This window comes from Atta colombica, unplaced genomic scaffold, assembly GCF_001594045.1.
Source record: "Atta colombica isolate Treedump-2 unplaced genomic scaffold, Acol1.0 scaffold52, whole genome shotgun sequence".
NCBI classification, from domain to species: domain Eukaryota; kingdom Metazoa; phylum Arthropoda; class Insecta; order Hymenoptera; family Formicidae; genus Atta; species Atta colombica.
In genome coordinates, this window is record NW_017259542.1 from 586,787 (window position 1) to 611,331 (window position 24,545).

General features: G+C 32.1%; 1 protein-coding gene across 1 annotated transcript in view; it reads right to left on the reverse strand.

Moving 5' to 3' along the window:
- The window catches only part of LOC108691768 (voltage-dependent calcium channel type A subunit alpha-1-like), a 128,455-nt gene that overhangs the window by 67,592 nt on the left and 36,318 nt on the right, over positions 1-24,545 (reverse strand). Inside the window, 6 exon segments of the mRNA XM_018199671.1 lie at positions 5-44; positions 443-515; positions 518-545; positions 5,377-5,760; positions 12,127-12,131; positions 13,962-14,074. Of these exon segments, the coding sequence (XP_018055160.1) occupies positions 5-44; positions 443-515; positions 518-545; positions 5,377-5,760; positions 12,127-12,131; positions 13,962-14,074 (643 nt within the window).

The following is a 24,545-nucleotide window of genomic DNA, read 5'->3' on the forward strand; positions in this document are numbered from 1 at the left end:
CTATATCAATTGATTTAAGATACCCATAGTCTCTAAGCAAAGATTAATGAAAACGTACATATGACGTTATATTACGCAATTACAAGACTAACGCAGGAGACTAGAAGGACGGGAACTAATAATACATATAGATATATGTATAATTCAAATCGATGTTGCTTTTGCTTTCCAGAACTAGACGTCATATCAGGAATAACTAAAATAACGGAATCGGCTAAAACTGAAGGGATCGAGCTAAGTTTCAGCATCGAAAAGACATTAAAACTATTATTTGTAATTGAGAACCGCATACAGATTGTCAGGAAACACAATATGAAAAGACAGGATTTAAAAAAGGAACAGAAGGCTGATCATTTGCTCGACTTGTTAGTTTGACTTATTACTAGCAGGAATTTTGTTCTTTGGATATTAATCGTTCCTGCTCTTTCGCAGAACTCTGACTCACTTGGAATTTTCAAAAGCTTTAGTGGTCTGAGGACCCTGAAGGAACGTAGCATATGTAGATCGACTTCCACGACTTTGTTTCGACGAACACGGTCATCAACCTAATCCAAGGATTACTCTAGAATCTATCTGACCAACGAGTATGGCGATCGGTGTATTTCCTTAATTCTTATAACTGGGAAAACTTGTTTTCGAACTACGTTGCCAAAATATTAAAATTTTCCGAAAGATTGCATAATAACAACATTATCGCTATCAAAACTACGCTTTTGATAAGACAACGTTTATATAACAATTATTAATAAAATGTATAAAAGCATATATACGTAATAATCAATTTATTACTGTATTAAATTTTTAGAAAAAAATGAAATCACTTTTTTATCATGTAGAAAATTTTGCTATATTACACATAAACTACTAATTATGTCAGAAAGTGTTTCATTTAGCAATATTAGTCAAACTGATTCCTCTAATATCTTGTTTCCTCAGGATGTAATGGGAAAAAGATTTATTTTGCCACTCGTTTCAGCCAACAACAAATTGATTAATAGATGTTTGTTCTCTTGAATATTAATGCTTTGTCCTGTTACGTCCTATAGACGCCATGATTCTTTTCTTTCGAAAGAATCAGCACATCGCGACTATGAGACTCGAGTGGAGTCCTCTGATAACAGTCTGATAGAAATGAAAAGAGGGATCGGACAAGCTCCGCGAAAACTCGTAAACGCTAATCAACGCGAAAGGAATAACAATCTTAATATAGGCCCGAAAAAAGACAAGATTACAAAAAACATTATAAATGCATCAAAGTCACACAATAGTAAAAATCCAAGCTTGTCGTCTCAGACTGACCAACAATTTCATTTTAAAAAAACAGGTACCACGTCGCACTTAAAAAATCATAAAACGCATGGAATAACTTCCCACGATAGCTTATCTAAGATCGGACTCGCGACTAACAATGGTTACTCTGCATGCAAAACTAATTGTGCACGATAACCGTGCACCGTCTGTTTACCTAGCCATATTTTCCACGAGGATAACAAAATTTGTTATCCGTCTGAAGCAATCTTGCCTCTTTGAAGAAAAACATAAATCATTTCTTTTCTTCTCGAAACCTCCCTAACGCTTTAGATTAACAACGATATGACGTTATAAAAATCGTAAATCTCGCGTGACATTGCAATTAACTATTGCACCCAGATAAAGGGCATTACGCCCTTTTTTCAGAGTATAAATAGAGGTCCCGCGGAAGCGCAGAGTGTCAGTACGAAAATCAAACTAAGTCGATTCATGTCAGTGCGGTCAGTGAAAATCACGCGTCAATAAATCCGTTCACGCCAGTTCATGTATCCATATGCATCATATCATTATTGGGATCACTCAGTCATTGCCCATTGTGACTACCCTCCTGGCGACCTCGCGTGAACGACGGGCCTCCTCGTCATCATTAACGAATACTGAGATTTTGTGGACCAAGCAGCTAAACAGTAAGTCCCATCTGTCATTCCATTCACTCATCCACACATCTCCCCGTATAAGTACACACATAAATACACATTTATATTGTATGTATATATATTTATATATATATATATATATATGTACATATAAATATATGCATGTACATATGCGCTTAACGGACACATACATATATTTAATTCTTCGGTTATAATGTGCGTCCTTAAAAAAAAAAAACACAGGAACGAACCTCTTATGTCAAGAGAAGTAGGCGGAGCCGTCCATCTAGCTAAAGCGTGCCGCCACCATTACCTGACGACTGACGACCATTACCTAGAAATTTCGTACTCGCCAGTCTCAGAACAATCACAATCGGTAGACTTGACCTCTCCCCCTGTCAACAATCCCGCTATCTAGGAAATCCCAAATTAATTCCCTCCTCCTCTCGAAGATTGCCTCCTCTTCCTCTTCTCGAAGAGGGATTCTCATCCCCTCCTCCTTTAAATCACTCCCCTAAGCAGATCCCGTGCCGATCGACTGAGATCGGCTTATTTGACTTTACTCCTCTCTCTCCAAGGGAATAGACTGGTGACTGTCTATATTGTCAGAAATCTTATCCCTTACATCGTTCTTTGCAAGCACATCATCCCAATGTTCTTCTGCACCACCTTGTTTGTCTTCAATTCTCAATAATCTTATTTCCTCTTCTCTTATTCACTCTCTCTCTCTCTCTCTCTCTCTCTCTCTCTCTCTCTCTCTCTCTCTCTCTCTCATATACACACACACACACGCGCGCGCGCGCGCACATCAATTTATCTATATGTGTTTATATATTTTATATATATGTATATATGTATATACGTGGGTCGTTTGATAAGTTTGGTAAATTTCCATGAAATGGCGCTACAATCCATTTGATGACGCGACATCTCGAAAGATCCATTCTTCGAACCCCTTCAGGCCAAATTTCAACCAGAAAGGACACATAGTTCATGTTTGGTAGTCATTTGAAGCGAGTCATTGGCGCGCAAAAAAGTGCTCTTCCATCAAGACAACGCGCTGTGCCACAAGTCAACTATTGCAATGACAAAACTATGAATTGGGCTATGAATTGATTCTTCATCCACCCTATTCTCCGAATTTGACCCCGTGTGACCTTTTTCTGTTTCCAAACTTAAAAACTTGGCTCGGTGGGAAGAAATTCTCGTCAAATGAGGAAGTCATTGTCGCCGTCAATGAGTATTTTGCAGATTTTGAGACAGCCTTCAAATTTACCAAATTTATCAAACGACCCACGTATATATATATATATATATATATATAAAAATGTGTGTGTGTGTGTGTGTGTGTGTGTGTGTGTGTGTATGTGTGTATATATGTATGTACAGGGTGTCTGGAAATAATCGCCAAATATTTCATAGGCAGGTAGAGCGGACTAAACTGAGTCGAAAAATCCTCTACCATTTTATAAATTTCCCCAATAGTTAATTAGAGATATTAATCCTTAAAGATAGCCGAATACGTGCGCTCGCCCGGCCTACTACGAAATGTATATGCCTACCGATAGCTTAGCGCGCGGGCCTTGGGAGTTGGGGATTGGTTGGCAAGTGCCTCGCGCCGCGCATACTGCCGCAAGTCTTCATAACTCGGACGGCGCATACACTTCATAGTATATACTTCATAATAGTATTCGGCTATCTTTAAGGATTAATATCTCGTTAATTATTGGGGAAATTTACAAAATGGTAGAGGATTTTTCGACTCAGTTTAGTTCTACCTGCCCATGAAATATTTGGTGATTATTTCCAGATACCCTGTATATATATATATATATATATATATATAAATCTCTCCGAATAGTAAAATGCGATAAACACACACATCATTCACACCTCCACAACTACATTAAGCTAAATTAATCATTGTAATCGATTTTAATATAAACAAAGGTGTAACCAAAAAATTTAATAATGATATGCTTCTTTTATATATATAAATATATGTTCTATATAAACTAGTAATAATATTTCCTTAAATAAATAAGTTTATATTATAAACAAAGATTTCAATTTATTTTAAATTACCACTCGCATTTTTTTCCCGCTAATACCTGAGATCGTACAAGGTCCCAGGTCAAAACGATTAAGTTTCTTCACCCAAAAAATAGGACCGACGTTCGCACTGTTCGATCGGAACAGGAATATGATAGCATCCTTTCGGAACGTTGATCCATATTCCGAGACCGAAAAGATGCGTACGACTCACAGGTGCGCCTCTGCACGTACCTGTGACATTGAATCTAACTGTCCTTCCATTCTCCCTCCATTGTCTCCTTTCCAAACTTTTAAGGATTGGACGTAACAGTCCTATATTTGTATGAGTAATGTAAATATATGCAGGAGAATATAATAACGATTTTTGCTACAGATTTTAAATAGAAGCAATGCTAAGTTTAAACAGAAAAGTCATTTATTATTTTATGTATTATAAATATCATGATATTAATTTATAGGATAAACCAGTGTATCAATGAAAAGTAGGGTTGACGATTATTCGTTTAACCGGATATCCAATATAGAAATAAATCCAAAATAAAATATCCGATTGAAGAGAATTTTTCAGATCCAAATGTTTCCAATTATTTCCAATTATTAAATATTCGAACTGTTAATGATTAACTGTTCATTATTCGAATTTTGGATCTCTCAATATTTTTTTCTATGCAAGGTGTGTATATATGTTTGAGAGAGCAAAAGAGTCAGGACGCGAGAGAGAGAGAGAGAGAGAGAGAGAGAGAGAGAGAGAGAGAGAGAGAGAGATGAGTGTGAAGAAGAATGAGAAACAGTGAGACCGAGAAATAGAGAGAGCAAGAAAATAAAAGAGAAAAACTTTATATATTTTGGCTTAATATGTTAATATATATTAAATATACTTTTTTACATATTAATACAATTTTAATTTTAATTTAATATAAGTTTATATATATTAATATAATTTTAATTATCTAAACAAATCCTGTTTTTATTAGTATTAATAAAGTACAATTCTGAGAAATAAGGGGATGTTGTTTTAAAAAACCTATATCAGTGACATTCCTCTAGTGAAATCTGTAATTTAATTAGAAACAAGATTTACGAAATAATGGATTCGAAAGATTGGGCCTGGACGGATTCGAATATTCGTATCCGGATTCGCAGAGTATTGTATTTCAATATTCGGATATAAGATCTGGATAATATTATTATCCGAATATCCGGATATCTGGATATCTACAGATCCAGGCGAAATCGTCAACTCTAATGAAAAGAATTCAATCTTGAGAAATCTTTTTTCTCCAAGAACATATAAAAAAATTGAAAATTATTAGTAGAAAATTACTGGTAGAAAGGAATTAAGGATAGAAAAAGGAAAAACAGAAGTGGACAAAGAAAGAGATTTTACTGACAAAAATAAACATTCGACTCTCACCCAGTCACTACGACGAAAAAGTCCATCATGTTCCAGATGTTGCGCAGGTATGAGCCGCGGTGGAGAACAAGGCCGAGGGCAATAATTTTGAAACTCGCCTCGACGCAGAAGATCGCGAGGAAGTACATCTCCGAGGACTCGAGCGACTGTGCAAATACGGTCTTGTCCTTTCTCGGCAGGTGCTCCTCGAGAGCAAGGACCACGCAATTGGCAATGATGGTGAACAGGACGGCGTACTCGAAGAGCGGCCATTCAATGATATCACGTACCTTCGACCGTATCCAATTATCTTCCGAAAGAATAAATAATGATGTGGTACCCTTGCCATCTCTCTTGCTTCTCCCTCCACCTTGATCTCGGCCTGGCGCCATGTTCACCAAATGCCTGAAAACCGATGTTCTAAAAAACTCCGAAAAAGAGAAAAAGAGATTTTCAAGAGTGAATTATAATACAATAAAGTTTACAAAATAAAATAAAAAATTTTAAAAGTAACATATTGTAAGACCAGTTCCTTCTCGATCAGAGTATCGATTATGCAACTTTTCTCTAGAGTGAAAAGTGAAAATTTTTACATATGTATCTATGAACATATACACACATGCACACAAAAAAAAATTTCACTTTTCACATTTCCGCCTTAAAGAAAAAGTTATATGATCAATATCCTGAACTATATATTATGCCTTGATATATTTCGTCCAGATGGATCTGAATATAGAACTATATATAACTATATAACTATATAGTCGTGTCCAGATAGCAGAGTTCAAAAAATACCGCCAAAACTAAAAGGTAGTGATGCGCGCCGTGTTTCCTCCTCGTTTGAATTCAAAATGTTAGCAATCGTCAAGACCATTGAAAGGTTTCACATCCTTTATGGAGTAGATTTCATTGATTGCAACACGGTGCATACAGTCAATAAAGCAAACATCAACCCATGCATTGCCAGATGGATACTTATGATGTAAAGTTATAGACTCCGGCTAATTTATCGAAGAGATGAAAAAATAACTCAAGTCGACGCATTAAGCCGCATAGTCGCGTCTGTAGACGTCCTACCGCTGGAAAAGGAATTGCAGTACAGGCAACTGGTCAACCCGACTATTCAGGCACTAGTAGAATACTTCGAAAATAAAAATGCAATAGTTCGCTCTAATCGACGGTCTAATCTATCCTAAATACAAAAATTCACTCAAGTTTATTATCTGAGTTCGCTAGAATCCTTAGCGTTTATCATGATTCTTGTGCGTCCTGTGGAATCGAAAAAACGATGCAGAGTATCACCAGCAATTATTGGTTTCCGTCATTGAGTAAAAAAGTACAAGATTATATAGGTAACTGTACGTCACGTGTCTGGCCTGTATATATGGCCAAAACGTCAACCGAGACGTCAACATATAAATTATTGGCATCGAAGACTCCCATTTGGCCGTACTCTGCTTAAAAAATTTTGGTAAAAAACCGGTAAAAATTTATAGAAATCTGATAGAAATCCTATATAATTTTTATCAGAATCTATCGTATTTATCGGACATTAAAATCAGACAGATGGAAAAGTTATAAATTTCTATCGTTTTTACAATATATCTTATATTAAATAAATAGATAGAATATCGGAGATAAGTTTCACAAGCTTCTCTATATGATCTTATCACATTATCTGATTTAATAAGAAACAACGAAAAAATGTTTATATGAACAATACAATTTAATTTTAATCTTAATATGCTCTTATATATTTGAATAAGACAGATATTATAGAAAAATTATCATACTCAATCGTTGACAATATAATATGTCACTTAGATCACTGCATTATCTAATTTAATAAGAAATAAACGAAAAAATGTTTATATGAACTTATATAATTTAATCCAAAAATGTCCCTATATATTTGAATAAAATAGATGTTATAGAAAAATTATTGTAGCCTATCGTTGGCAATATAATATGACATTTTTCAGATCATTGAACAATTATTTTGCAGATTTCAGCATACATAATAAAGCTGTACAGTTAATATATCGTTTTAATTATCTTATCTTATTTAAACGATAGAATAAGTAACTGTAGACACAAGCTTCTTTGTCACATTATTTGATTTAACATAAAATAAGTAACGGGATGATTTATGCAAATCTAATAATTTAATTCGAAAATGTTCCTGTATGTTTAAATAGGTAGATGTTATAAAAAAATTCTTCCACCATTGTTATATAATTAATTATTCATTTAAGTCATTAAGTAATTTATTATTTAATAACCTAAATGTCACATTATGTTGCCAACTATAGAATATGATAATTTTTTCATAAAATCTATCTTATTCTAACATATAGGGACTTCTAGATTATATAGTTTCTTATAAACATTATATCATTTTTATTATATAGCTTAAATATCGTTTTTAATCGTAAATTTCAGATAACTCGTTTAAAGTACGTGATACATATTTTCTTTATTTCTGTATCGTTTTTATTATACAACTTAAATGTCGGTTTTAATCAATTATTTTAGTCGTGTTAATTGAAAATTAATAATATTCTATTATATCTTTAATCGTAAATTTCAGATTCTAAAATTTAAGATTAAATTTCAGATTCTAAAATTTACAAAGCAAAAACACGAAAGAATATTATTAATTTTGATAGAATATGATCAGATAAAAATTGATTGAAAACGATATCTGAGCTGAAAATGATACAGAAGTATAAAAACTCTCAAATATTCTAATAAATAATTTGAAATTTACAATTCAAAAACAAGATAAGATGTTATTAATTATTAATTTTCATAAAATGTGACCAGATAAAAATTGTTTAAAATTGGTTAAAACGATAATTAAGCTATAGGATGAAAATGATACAAAAATATAGAAAATTTATATCAGGCAAGTAATCTAAAATTTAAGATTAAAAATGATACTTAAGGTATATGATAAACGTGATACAATGTTTATAAGAATCTATGTAACTTAATTTAGAAATGTCTCTATAATCACATTGTCACATGCTAAAGTTCAGACAAGCGTGCGATTACAGCTCAGCGTTAGAATGCTAGACTCACTCCGTAAGTCTCAGGTTCGAATACCGTCGGTTCCAAATGCGTTTTCAAAAATTGTAAATTTCCGATGCATAATTGTAATTAATAAATTGCATGTGAAAATATAAATGAATTCTACAAAAGAATAATAGAAATTAATAACTGTATTTTTATAAAAAGCTTTTTTTTAAAAATAATATGAAATTTACGATTAAATACAATATTATTAATTATGATAAAACATAACCAGAAATTGATTAAAAACGATATCTAAGCCGTGTGACAAAAACGATAAAGAAATATAAAAAATCTATCAAATATATCAGGTAAATAACTTGAAATTTACGAACCAAAAACATAATAGAATATTATTGATTTTGATAAAATTGATTAAATAGAAATTGATTAAATACGATATATTGGATCATTTAAAAAGTATCCGCGATTTTTTGTCACTAGATGGTGTTGATGGTCATATATCGGGCAACACTAATCCGATTGTGTCAAACGAACACGCGTCTAAAAGATGACATTTTAGGTTACATTTTTTGTAATTTGTTTGGTAATTCATCAATCGTGTCAAAAGTTATATTAGTTTGAAAATGAGTAAAATTTCTGAAGAAATACGCTATGTGATGCTTTTTTACTACAAAAAAGGCAAAAACGCAGCACAAACATGCAGAAAAATTTGTGAAGTTTACGGTGCGGATGTTGTAAGTGAACGCAGGACGCAAGAGTGATTTGTCCGATTTCGTTCTAGAAATTTTGATGTCAAAGATCGACCTTGCTCTGGCCAGTCACTGAAAAAGTCGATGAAATTTTGCAATTGGTCGAGCAAGACCGATATGTAAACTGTCAGGAGATAGCCAATGCACTAAGAATCAACCAGGTGACAGTTTGAAATCATTTGAAAAAGGCTGGCTACTACGTAAAGAAACCCAATGTTTGGGTGCCATGAATTAATGCAAAGAAATTTGATTGATCGAATTTTCATCAGCGAAACACTACTAACGTAGCAACGAAATCGACCCATTTCTGAAGCAAACACGGGCGATGAAAAATGGATAAAATACAAGAATATCGTTCGTAAAAGATCATGAGGTAAGCGCGGCGAACCACCACGACTTCAAAGCCTGAATTGATGGCAAATAAGATGATGCTGTGTGTATGGTGGGATTGGAAGGGAGTCGTCCATCATGAGGTGTTACCACATGGCCTAACGATTAATTCAGAGCTCTACTGTTCCCAACTAGATAGATTACAAGAAGCGATTAAGGAAAAACGACCAGAATTGATAAACAGAAAAGGTGTTATCTTCCATCATGACAACGCCAGACCACACACATCTTTGATGACGCGCCAAAAATTGAGGGAGCTTGGATACATCCACCGTATAGCCTACCATTTTATTTCAATCTCTGCAGAACTTTCTTGATGGAAAAACATTGGCTGACAAAAGAGCCGAAAATTATTTGAAAAAATTTTTCGCCGATAAACCACAGAAGTTCTACGGATGGAATTATGAAATTACCTGAAAAATGGCAAAAGGTTATAGATAATAATGGCCAATATATACTTGATTAAAATTGATTTTCAATAAAGAAAAATTTCATTCAAAAATTGAACAAAAAACCGCAGATACTTTTTAAATGATAAACCCAATATAAACTATATGACAAAAAGGATAGGGAAAATCTATCAAATATTTCAGATAAATAATTTGAAATTTACAAATCAAAAACATGATTTAATCAGCTAGAGCTTTTCCTGTTTTGATTCTATCGGATTTAAGCAGGGTATGTTGATCATTTCGGGCCGCTGATAAAATCTTATACGAGATTTAAATATATTCTAATCGTCATAGATGCTTTGACGATTTACCTGGCTGTTTCCAGTCAAAACTACTGGTTCAGGAGAAATGATTGAATATTTATTTACGATTTTCGATATATTTGGCAATCCTTCCGAGTTTGTGTCCGACCGTGCAATTGCACTTCGTTCAAATTTGCCAAATCATCGATAAATGCGATATAAAACATCGTTGGTAACTATAGTCCAATGGTTGAACAGATTAAGAGGAAGTGGCTAAATTGTCGGTACTTTGCAGAATGATATAAATCTCTGAATTTACTGAACGAAATCAAAAATTCTTTTACAGGATTAAAATAGATGCAAAATTTGGTGATGCTGCAATAGACTCTATATAAAATCGAAAAAAAGTTAAAAACTTACATTTTTTCAATTCGTAGAACTGTCACCTGACGTAGATGTTTCCCTAATACAAAAAGTTTTTTATACCTCGTATTGACAGTGCAGCATTAAGTATATTACATGCACAAACAATACTGATGAAACTAAGATTAAACTTTATGAAACTAAGATTAAACTTTTAAAAAGAATGATTTATATCGATCTGCAAATGACATGTATGATACGAATACGCTGAGCGAAGACTCAGAATGGTAAACAAAACAACAATTGTGTCTAGCAGTAAGTGGTCGATCTTGCAAGAGAGGACGTTGCAATATGTTAAATAAAGACAGATAAATGTATTTGAATGAGACACAACGACACATAATAAATATAAGAAATGAATGAAACTGACTCATCTATTATCGAATTTGGAATTAAAATCTGTACTACTCGACCTCGGTTAAGTTTGGCCGTCGCTCCAACATCTCCTTAATCTTCTTAAAATCGTCATTCTGCAAAATTTCGGAGGTTCAAGAATGTTAATCCGATGAAATTCAGTACGTAATTAACAATATCTATCATACGTTATTACCCTTCTAAATTATTTTTGAGATGCGAAAAAAAGAATCACCCGGATTTTCACTAAACGACTTTCCTGTCCGATCTTGCCAAGGAAATTTTAATCGGTTCAGATGACTTAATGTCTCGTAAGTGCGAGATACGACAATTGAAGCGTCAAACAAATTCCGTGCTTATAATAAAATTACGATAAGCGCTATAAATTGCCCAGATATAAGCAGGGAGACTTGTGTTGAAAGATGATTCAGCGATAAAGCCAGGAAAAAAATTAAAGTTGTCCTATAAAGGTCCTTATTTGATCGCTAAGATTCTGAATAAGAATTAACAAATATGTCATTTGAGACTCATGTTAAACCTCATAGGTTTAACATCAGAAACTATACTACTACCAGACAATTTGATCTTGTCGCCGGACTGAATCAAGTTTTGAATTAAACCGATGATTTCTTGATGCTATTTGCGACTGCACTTGTATATTTTCTTAGTAAGTTCATAAGCGTTTTTTAAAGTAATGTAGCATAGATTTTAGTCTGCGTTATATCTGCAAGGTTTAGTCAAAAATCTTCAAGAATCTCTTTTTTTTGTTTACTATAAAATCTAAATCAAATGCTATAAAAGTTTTTATTTTACCAACAATACTATTTGACTGAATCGTCTTTGTACATTTTGTACTGAATTGTATGCGATATTGCTATCTGTGTATTACTGTTAATGCACATATGTGATCAAAACGAACCTTATTTTAGTTTAAATTGTAATGATCATAATTATGTTCGGGATGAACAAGAAGCAGGATGGCTTAATAAGATCAAATCCTTCTCAATCAGAGTTATATTCTTTTGTTACTTTCATTGACGATACTCTAATAAAAAATGATAATCGACATCAAATCGACATCGATTCGACATCGATTTCATTGTCATTTTTCACTGGGACTGCACCTTACCCGTTATTACGCGTTGCGTACCATAATTAGCTTTCCTGAGCATATGGAAATAACTGCGCGGTTTGCTGTCCGGTGTATCACATGCGTCATTGGTCGCTTGAGGCGCTACCAGTGAGGCGTGATTTCTACGCGGGCATTCTATGACAAGCAGCGAAAAAGGCTGCTTATATCCGAGAGATAAAAAAGTAATTTATCCTAGACATTGGCGGTTCATTTAAATTTCCTGTCCACGCCTTACAATATATATTATTTAAACATTACAAAAAATTTGATAATATTAATCAAATCTAAATAATAGTTATTAAAACTTCGATAAAATAATTTTAATCAGTGTTCGATTAATATAATCAAAATTAACTAAACGCTAATTTATAAATATTATCTTTTCTAATTATTACCAAACGATTGGTTATTATTATGTTTACTAAATATTTAGTAATTTATTAATATTTACTAAATATTGCACCAACACAAAATAACTTTGTAGCTATTACCAATCTTTTTCCAATGTTTTTTAATTGCTTTATCTGATAGTAGAGAAGAGTAGGCATGAAAGAACCATTTTTTTCAAAATACAAAAAATATTTCGGTGTTAAACAAATATAATTGCTTTCTTACTTAAGTGTATCCTTATTTATCTATAAGATCCATTTAACAGAAAAATAATATTTAATTATTAATAGAGATTTAATCACCATTAAACAAGAAATTCAGCTCTTTTAAAACAACACGATATTGAAAAAGCCATTACTTGTTTTGTCAAATATTAAATTATATAATTTTAATAAATAAAAAATCAAAATATCGTTCTTTAACAAATATTATTTTTTTAGAAAATTAATAAATGTATGAAAAATAGGAAATATAATATTTCTAAAAACATTTATTACAAAAGAAATGAAAATTTTCCTTAGCCACATGAAAGTCAATCAAAGTACAATTTGCATTGATATCAGTTTTCATTACGCAATACGGTATTTCAAACAAATATTAACGTTCTAAAATTGCTTGAAAAAGTTTTAAAATTGTACTGAAAAAGTAGAAAATTAATTGAAAATATCGAAAAGAACATCTCTGGAAATGCAATGAAGGAGTCAGGCAAAGCAATAATGGAACTGTTTTTTTCATAGCTCTCAATACTTTTTCATGATATTATATGTAAAAAATATAATCACAGAATATCTGATAAATTAAAATAAATAAAGAATTTGTAATTACATTTTTAGTTACGATAATGTATATAATATTCGATAAAAAATACTTTTTCTAAAAATTAATCGCAAATAAATAAAAAAAACTTGGAAATTTAACTCAAGAACGTACTTTGTGTAACAATAATTTTGCAGTTTTCATTATGGCAACGTTATTTTGACGATGACTATCAAATATTTATAGACGACGTAGTTTTAGTACTGCTATTAAATGGAAATATTTTAAAATTTTTGACTATATTCAATTAGTTAAAATACAAAATGGTTCTTTCAAAGCATGTCTTTTTCATGTCCACTTTCCCCTACTTATCGTTTTAGATATGTTTCTAATGATTCACATTTGTGCATCATAATTTTTCATTTTCGAGATTTTGAAATATTTTTCAAGTTTTCATCAAATCTTAAACCCGACCAAAACTGTCGAAATAAATTATTCTCTGAAAAACTTTCAAGCGACAAGCGGTGAAGAGATTGTTCAGAAGAGAAACTGTACAATTGCAAAGATACAAATGATTGATTCTTCGGTGATTAAAGCTGTCACGGACTGTAGACGAACGATATTTTATATTAAGAATAACAAAGACAAAGGCAATAATTAATAATTGTCATCTTACCTTCTCTCCGAAGCTAGTTCAATCACCGAGACTATTCCTCAATTCGGCCAACCTCGACCTTCTTCCGTAATACTGACTCGCATATTCAGGATCCCTTTGTGCCTCTTGCGCTGCTGCCAACGTGGAAACGATAGAGGGATAAAAGAGGTCAGTAACTGGTTGCACATCGGAGCAATCTCTCGATCAGGATTATTCGCATGACATACGTCAAATAATGACACTATAAACCGTACCATGATTTCTAAGAAACAATCATCTACAGATCAATTCTACCTCAGCTGAACATTATTTAACAATGCTTTAGTAGGCTTAGGTAAATGAAAACGCGATCTGAAACTTATCAGTAAACTAGCTATGATTTATAAATAAATTGTTAAATTCGAAACAGATCAAACTTATCTACATTTGTATAATTTTTGCTAATTATTATAAATTATTTTAAAATATTTAATAATCTGACAAGCTTACTAAAGTACAACAATTACAAAGTGTTTAACTTGGTACAAGAGTTAGCAGAATAAATAAAAGAGTGTCAATAAATAGTATGTGACATAATAATGTTTTAATAATTAAATAATTAAATCGATATTTTGACTAGAAAATTCTTAAAAGAAATAATGACAACGCTTTATTATAAATCTCTTTAATATGAATTAAAAATATTAAAAATCGCTTTCACCTATTTATAGCTAAATTCATCTAATTATTAATCTGTATTAAACAAATTTTAAAATTAGATGATCAAATTTAACTGATATGCGATATAAAAACATAACTATAAATTTAGCATATATATTTTTATACTACTCACTAAACGTTAAAAATATTTAAAATATTTTCTTAATTTAATGAAACTTTAATGTATTTTAATAAAACATATAAACTTTTTTTTATAAGATGCACAACGTATTCACGAATCACTAAAAATTCACAAAGTGTGAATTATTTAGACGAGTACACCTCATAGCAGCTCAGTGAGATGAAATTGCTAGTTAATGATGATAGACGAAGGTATAAATGTGGCGACTCCAACTTCAATTAAGTACATTAACCGAGACATTTTGTGACAGATGTCCCATATGCATCCCGATGACTCTTCTCGTGCGAGAGAGAAAGAGAAAGATAGAAGGGGAGTGAGTGACAATCAAGGCACATGGTAATGCAATAATTCATGGTAAGAATTTCCTATCGTTTCATCGCTCTCGTATAATGCGTCAATCAATACACACAATCATCGAAATTATCGTGTTTGTAAAATCACATTCAATCTGGACAGAGTGAGGATATTGATTTATATTATCTATTTGTGATAACGTTCTCTTTTCTTATAGAAACGATACATGTGACTCTAATTGTGAATACTTCACTTTAAAATAGATCTGATTAATGTTTAAACTTGGTTTCGACTAACATTTTATTTAAAATAAGATATCTTTTAAGAAAACACTTTTAGTCATAATTAGAGCTTAGTTGATGTATATTTTTTAGTTTTGTCAGAGAAATTATTTTTTTCAATTTATTAATTAATTCTCATTTAGTAGAAAAAACAGATATATAACGTCCTTAACAAATAACAAAAAACAAATTAAATCTGGACTAATGAGAATCAGCGCGAACAGAGCTGCGCAATAAAATTTTTACAAATAAATTTGTTACTCCATACAAAATGTTGATATCATCTTTATTTGAAATATATATCGTCCTGTTAGAAAAACTTCAGATCTTTAAAATTTTTCAGATATGTTTACTATAATATTTCACACAGAGTTTAAAAACAAAAAAAATTTTTTAAATAATAATAATAGAACTTTAATTGGTAAGAAACTCGAACTCAAGTCGAGATCATTTTCTAATCAGTTATATAGTGACTGATTCAGCTAACTTCACAGATTCACTCTTATTCGAAAAAAATCTTAATGAATTTGCTGAATTAGCTGAATTTGCACAATGTAAGGAAGCGTCTATTCTCGATCGCTCGCTGCATTTGGGATGTTCCACGAAAACCTTTGAAGAATGCTCGAGATTGTTTCAAAAATGATCGTTTCAAATCGATATTTGTTCCATTCTTTTTCTGATAAATACAATTCTAAAATATCGAGTTAAAATAAATTTTTCGTAAAAAATTTATTTAGTACATATAAAAATTTAATTTGATATAATAAAAATCAAATAATACTTCAATATCATAATCAAAAATATTGATTGAATTGAATTAATACATTGAAATGATTGAAAACTATTTCCGATGAATTGCAGTGCCAACTGTATTAATTAAATTTATTCATTTTAATTTATTGATTTTAAGTCTCGGAAAGCTATTACAGTACATATAATTTATATAAAAATTACATGTATCTCTTTTTTACATTTAGGACCATACATTTAGGATTAAATTGGATACGATGAAATAAGCATAAAATATTTAAAAAATAGACATAACATGCCGCAATTGTTGCTTGTATGCTTGCCTGTGTTTCAGCCTAATGTCATTGAATTACTGAAAACGACAGAAATAATTGATTCAGTTGTTCTGTAACGATGAATCAATACTACTCTCGAAAATAAATCGCCAACTTGTCCGTGTATCCGTTTTATAAAGACACACTCCGTGAAGTAGCGCAATATACACGATTAGTCGGATTTAAGTTGATTAATAAACCAGCAAAATACATTATTCTCTATTTTGTTCAAAAGATTATGATAGATCGATGTTATTACTTTTTCCACAACTACTTTGCCCAATCTCTAATCATACAGAATTTATATAATAAATAATACTATTGTTTTATTTGTAATCTTCATTTTCTCAACAGCTTCTGTAGCGAATCTTTAACATCAAAATAAAATTTAAATCTATTTCTTTCCTACATAATTTCATATATTAATTCGTAAAATATATTTTTTATAGACACACAATATAATTGATATTCAAATCTATCACCAAAATTTGATATTATTATATTTATCGAAATCTAATATTTGCAATGCAAATATTAGATTTCGATACAACATCCTCGGACGATGTTCGCGACCGTCATAATCGTAAAACAGACACAGAAGTGGTCCTGCACTTGCAAGATGCGAATTGCCGCATGCTTGCGAAGATTAATCGCGATTTATGCAACAACGTTGTTGCAGCGTGTCGCTACTGGAGTGTAATTTTTTGCTGATTAGTAAATAACGGTGGAACGCGAGTCGTGCCAAATGTTCGTGTTACCGGACGCCGCTGTTTTTCATCAATAGTAATTAATACATACCGAGCGGAAATTCGATGGAATTTTTTCCTCCATTTATCTGTCGGTTACTTCGTAAATAATATCAGTTGTGAATATTTCGGGACAGAAGAGAAGCCACAACGTATAAAGAATGTAGATACAAAAATCACTTATACAAAAAACGTTACCAAATTTAGCTAACAATAAAAAAAATTACGAAATACGAATTTAGAAAGTCTCTAATCTCTATAGAATTGAAATTATTATTTTATTTAATAATAATTAATAACGTGTTTATTATTTATATATATATATATATATATATATATATATAGAGAGAGAGAGAGAGAGAGAGAGAGAGAATTTTGAAAAATTTTTCCACTTCTCAAAATAAAAAAATATGAAAATACATTACTGCAATTTTTAACTATATATAGATTGATGAAAGTGGCGTGGTATCATTTAACGTAAAAACAGACATTAAACATACTCTGAAGAAATTGTTTCAGACTATTTCAAAATAACATCCAGAATAAGAGAAATGATGGAAAGCTTAACTTTTAACTATTTTTATCCATGAAAAAGAAAAAAACAAGATTTGTAACTACAAAAAAGAGGCTTATTTGGCGAAATGATGAGTTCGAGCGGTGCCAGAATTCTGAGAGTTAACATCGTGTGTCTGAAAAAAGAATACTGCTATAAGAAATCAGAAGAGCAACTTGAATAAAAACTATTTTAATCGAACAAAGATTGCTTGGTGCAATAAAATTCGCAAAAAGAGGAAAGTCCTGATTCTTTCCAATTGATGTAACGAGCATGAGCTACAAACGTAACCAATTGTATATCTTAAGCATGAAAAAAAGAGTATTTATTCTCCTGGAATATACCTGGAGCAAGATAAATTATTCTCAAAGAGTTTCGAGAGTTTATGGAAGAATATACTAATTCTATCTTGATCCTAGCTCGTCGAGGACTGCGCAGAGTAAGAGATTCTCGATTTGTTATATTATTTATTGGTAATCCGCTTCATTAATTATGTACATTTCTAATGAGAGGCGAATATCTTTAGCGAACGTCGGTACGATAATATGAATTTATACATAAAAGACAGAACGAACTAAACGTCAAAATAAATAGTAGATCGAATGAGAAATATGATATTCTTTGCGTTGCAATTTAATTACAGTTGTAGACAAAAGTATTTAATAACTTTTTTATATGTATAGAGAACTTTAAATATTATGACTTACATTAATAATTTTCTTATACATAGCTAAAGAGGGCTTTAAATATTAACTTTCAGTAGCCACATCTCAAAAAAGTCCCTATTTACCCACATTTGTATCTGCAACCCAGCGTTTTCTTTTACTTGTATCTCAGATTGTAATGCATCGATTTTAACTAATTTTTTTTAATCTATTGTTTGAAGACTGAAAAAAAATTTTTTAATTAGAAAGTCTAAAATGTCGTAGTACAAAAGATATTTTTGAATAAGTGAAAGGGATCGGAAAAAACGCCTGAATTATGAAAATCGGACGCTAATCCTTTGTGGTACTGAAGGTTAAATATAAACTTACATTTACGCGCGCGATAAATTAATGAGATAAATAATGTTGCAATCCATTTCCTAAATCACTGATACAATCTTATTGTTGTCCAATTATTCATTATGTATATATAATTCTATTTATTTAAATGTTCGCAATTAAAAAAATTACGATTAAACTAAATCAACTTTATCAAAGAACTTGATATTGACTATAGAAAATATGGCAGATTGAAAATGTCAAACTTTGAATCAGGTGTACAATATTTATATATTGTCCGGAAAGTTCGGGCCGATTTTGAAGAAAAATTGAAATATAGAAGATTTAAATTTTCATTTTTAATTTCATTTATTAAATTTAAATCTTTTGCGACACGAAACTTTCCGGACAACTCAATAGATGTCAACCGATAAAAGAGAGGCGGTCAGCCGCCAAAAGAGAGGCGAAGGAACATTAAAAATAATTGACCTTTTATTCCGACGAGCAGAGAGTAATGCTGTCGTTTATTGCATAAGGCTGTGCCATTATTCTCTCTTTTCGCGAAAGATGTAAACTCTTTCGAGTGTTATCGGTCTTTTTTGAATGTTATGCGCGAGGCTTTCACAGCGAACAGATTTAAGTCTGAGACACAATTAAAAAGACAGACAATAGGAATAGGAAACAACAAATTTCAACCTATCAGAAATTATGTATATCAAATAAATCGTTTCTAATAGATTGAAATCTGTTTTATTCTCTATTCTTATTGCCTGTGTTTTTCAATTGTCTCAGGCTTCACTGGAGCGCATTTTGCGAGGAAATCACTCATCACTCTTGTGTGTATGTAGATATATGTATGTATATACACTTGGCTAAAAAGTGATTCGATCCATGGAATATTAATACATGGAAAATATCAATTTCCTATCTATTTTCGTTTTAACGTAACATCTACATTGATTTTAATCTCTTGGAGCGCACGTGCTTATTACCCTTCGACTTATTCCACATATAGGAGAGTAAACATCTTCCCTCATTATGAACGATATTAAATTATATTTAAGATGGTTAATTTCAATACAAAATTAATATTATATATAAAATGGTCATATTAAATAAATCAATATCATAATTATTATATCTGAATAGATTATTACTATAGTTGCAGAATATTATATTTATGTAGAGAAGTATATCTAAGAGATACATAAACTCTAAATTTCTTGCAGTGAAATCTCACTCCAAGAGAATGAAAATACTATTCTTTAAAAAAGTGAAAATACTTCATGTCTTTAAAAAGATATAGATTTTCACTTTTTTTAAAGATAACGATTTTCATTCTTTTTATAGATGAATTTTTACTTTAAAGGAGTGAAATCCACTCCAAAAAGAGTGAGATTTCTTTAAAGTAAAAATTCATTCTAAAATGTGAAAATTGTCACTCTTTTTCAAGAAGTAAAGGGTGATTATATTTTCACTTTCTTAAAATGAAATTTCATTGCAAGAAATTTAGAGTGTACAAAATATTGGGTCTGATTTTGAAGAAAAATTGAACGCAGAAGATTTAAATTTTTAATTTCATTTAAATCTTATTAAATTTAAATCTTTTGCGGCACGACAACTTTCCGGACAACCCAATATATTTGTGCAAATATCTTTAAGCAACATCATTTATCTATTGGATAAACAGTAGCTATCATGAGTTATTAAAAATCTAACAGAACATTGTATATGGTCGGATAGGTAGTTGGAATCATATTACACTGTTACACAGAAAAATATAAATTTTGATAAATTGTATAGTTATTTCAATAACATTTTTCATGCATTCATATTGTTTTTTTTTACAAAAGATAATTACAATAATTTAAGATATTTGTATCTTTTGGATACACCGTGATCTCCGACAATAAATTAAGGATCGCGACCTCCCGAGAGTTAAGGATGTATCGGATGCATAGTCTCTGCAAAAAATGAATTGAAAATTTATATTATAAAACAAATGTTTGTAGGATAAAAACACTAGATATGGCTCAGACACTGGTTCTGGATCATTTTTTTATATTTAAATAACTATAGTATTTTCCATCATTAAATGGTACATATCACAAGATTTTTTAGCGTTTGTTTTATCTGTTTCAAGTGTCAATTGATTTTAATATTTTTTAATATTAGGAACAGCGCGATACATTTTATTGATGTCGTTAATTAATTAAATGTGCGAGGTTAACTAACGTATTTTTAAAAATTCATTCAAAGTGTAATATCATAAAAATTGCCTTATGACTTTTATAATAGGTAATAGATAGTAAGTAGCATTAGATTACATGGAAAAAATCAATTTATGCTCGGTTGAGATTAAATATGTCTGCGCTGTTTGTATAATTACTATGTTATAAGAATACTTTTATTGCGTAAATTTATTGAAAATGTTTAAAAACTTGTCAAATTTTGTCCAAAAAGATTTATTTGTTTTAAATATTAAAATAAAATAAATAAAGTATATATGTCTATATACATAATTTAACTGTCTATATTCATAATTTAACTGTTTTTTTTATTGCTAAAGTTTAATTTTCATTAATTTTTATTGTAATTTTACTTGCCATTGATTTTTAATTGACACTAATTTTCAATAAACTGTATTAAAATTGCATCATAATTCATAATTAGATCCTAGAATGTGGGTCATCTACTAAATGTAGATCATCAGTTATAATTGTTTCGTGATTCAGGGAGACAACACTAATATCTCACACTGTATTTTCATTTATGAATAATGTTTAATTAAATCAAGTACAAATCACATAACGCTTAAAGCACAAAACGCTTAAAAAATACATTTCTGTCTCTATGGCTTATATTACCGCGTATTTAAGACGGCGATTTCGTCTTGGGGAACTCGAGTCCCTGGATCTCTCTTCGAACAATGCCTGGGGGTGCTGTCGAGCACCCTGAATCACTACGTATAACTTGTGGCCAGACTATATTCGCGACGTCTAAGGGAAATCTTGAGTCGCGATCACGCACGTTCTGGGATTTAGACTCACTCCGAATTCGTATACGATCCGCACTCTTGCTCGTTTCGTCGAAATGAAAGAATATTTCCACGCTGCGATGATCTTTTTCCTGATTGGTGTTTCCGAAAACGTGGAGACCACGGTTAGCGGCAGCAGCGTTTTAAACAATCATAAGTGGATTAATGATGCGCCGATCTGATTAGTGCCGACATCGCATTTTCTTCTTCTTGAAATGCCGATTCTCACGATGTCCGTACACTGTGTATGCGTATGTGTGAACGATTAATTTGGTCCGACCACGATTTCGTATTGATGTTTATTTAGAGCCCTACGCAACATACTCTCCCCGTTGAGAGAATATACCGATCAAGTATCATTCTGAAGCTTATGTTATTACAAAATTCGCATATAATGTTATAATCAATAAAGCGCATCGTTGTCGCATTTATTGTTCGACCGGAAGTAGACACAATAATTTTACTGGTCTCTTAATCTCTCCAGCCGCGGTTTTGATAGTGGCTACGCGTACCATCTTCGCCTGGATGTAACCTTGCCTAATGCCTATTGAGTGCATGGTAAAGCTTTGTCTTTAACCAACATGACATCTCCGTTATTGAGCACCAATCCGTCCTTATTCCATTTGACATGTTTCTGCAGATCGTTTAGACTCCATCGCGCCCAGAAGTCCTGCCGAACGTTTGATATGTTGCCACATGGAGAGTCGATTATCTGGAACCGATAACAGATTGCCCTCTGGCAAAAACGTTATAGATTTGCCGATTAAACAATGAGCCAGGGTTAATGCTAGTAAATCATTCGGGTCTGAAGAAATAAAAGTGATAGGTTGGGAATTTAGAATACCCTCGACTTCGACAGTAAACGTGTTTAGTTGTTCGAAAGTGAACAGAGAGTCTCCTACAACCTGAAGTGATGTTTGAAAAGCTTTACGGAGGATTCCCACAATCCATCGAAAGGCGCAACCAGTGGAATAAAATGCCACTTCAAACGATGTTCGTTCGCGAATCTATAATATTTACAAGCGTTTTATGATCTTCAGAATTTAGTAAGGCATATAATTCTTTTAATTTCGTTGTTGGCGCCTACGAAATTAGTGCCATCTGAATGCATATGTTCCGGTATTCCGCTCCGAGCAACGAATCTGCGGAACGCCGCCAGAAATCCCTCAGAGGTCAAATCACTCACGACTTCTAGATGTATTACTTTTATTGCTAAACACGAAAACACATACTTTAATCTTAGATCTATTGCGGAATTTTCTTTCTTTGATGTAGAACGGGTCACAAAAATCGATCCCGGTATGTGAACGCGCGCACACGAGTTGCCGGAAGATTTCCCATCTTATTGTATATTCAATTGCACTAGCATCAAAACGGAAACATGAATGGATGACCTTTCGCACTTGGCCTTACGACCGTCTGGCAATCAAAATTTCGAGAATGTACAAAATCGTCTGTATACCCGAATGATAATGCTTCTCTTGCGCGTGGATAATACAGTCTGTCACCCAGTGCCGACTGGGAAGTGGAATTGGATGTTTCTGAGCGGATATGAGATTTGACATTCGAAGGCAATCTCCAACACATATTAATTCATTCTCGTCTCGAAAAAAGGGTTTAAATTCGCGAATTTACTTTTATTTTTTGAAACTTTGTTTAATGCTTGCGGTAATTTTAGCTTGCGATAATTTTAGCACTCGAATCTCAGCTTCATTAATTTCCTCGGTATCTAATGGTTCGAAATATTTTCTAGGCCTTCGAACGCGAAGATAGTCATCGCAATTACTGGGAGTATTTTGGAGAATGTGAAAAACTTATCGAAGATATCAAAATTGCTACTCACAGATATCAAGTAAGCGTTTTTTTTTTAATTCGAGCATCTCTTTTATATATATGGTTTCGTTCGGCCATTTGGACTCACTCATTAACCATGAGAGGCCGGTGAACCATGTTCAATTTCGCGAGAACTCGAGAGGTAATTGCCCTTGAAAAATCGCATCCGCGGGATTATCCTTCATTCTAACGTGCCGCCATTCATTCGAACTCGTGAATATTTTTTTAAAAATATTTTCTTGAATATTTACTACGCGATTTGCTACATTTTCAATAAATGCGGAGGGGATATTTATCCAATGTAACACTATTGTTGAGTCGCGTCAGAAGACACTCCTATGAATGACTCGATATAAGCCTTTTAGCTTCGTGATACAGTTGCGCTAATAACAGTGCTCCGCATAATTCAAATCGTGATATAGAGATAGTTTTCAACGGGGCGACCTGCGATTTAGCGCAATAACCTGACACGCGTTTTACTTTATTTCCTGCGCGATCGCATGTAAATACACGCTTCATAACCCACGTTGCTCGCGTTACAGAATCATGAAGTTGAATTTCGCAACACCTTTCTACGAATAATTTGCGATCAAATGAAATCGTGTTCATCTGCTGCCACTGTTTTGTAAATCGATCATTCTGCATGTATATTTTACGAAATCGATTCGTCCCAGTGTAAAGCACATCGCCATATCTTGTATTAATCTTTTGGCATATAAGATTATTGGACCGAGTAAGCCTAACGAGTCAAAAATTTTAGCGATTTCTGAAAGGATAATTCTTTTCATCAATTTATTGTAATTTTTGATCGGATTCGAATAACATATTTTGAATAACATATTTTATCATCGCGATTGTTCCACATAATACCAAGCGTCTTTATTGCGGTCTACGTTTAATGTGAAATTAGCACGCAAATTAACGCGTGGGCCAAATCGTTCATTATGCGTTCATCATTAGACGCCCATTGTTG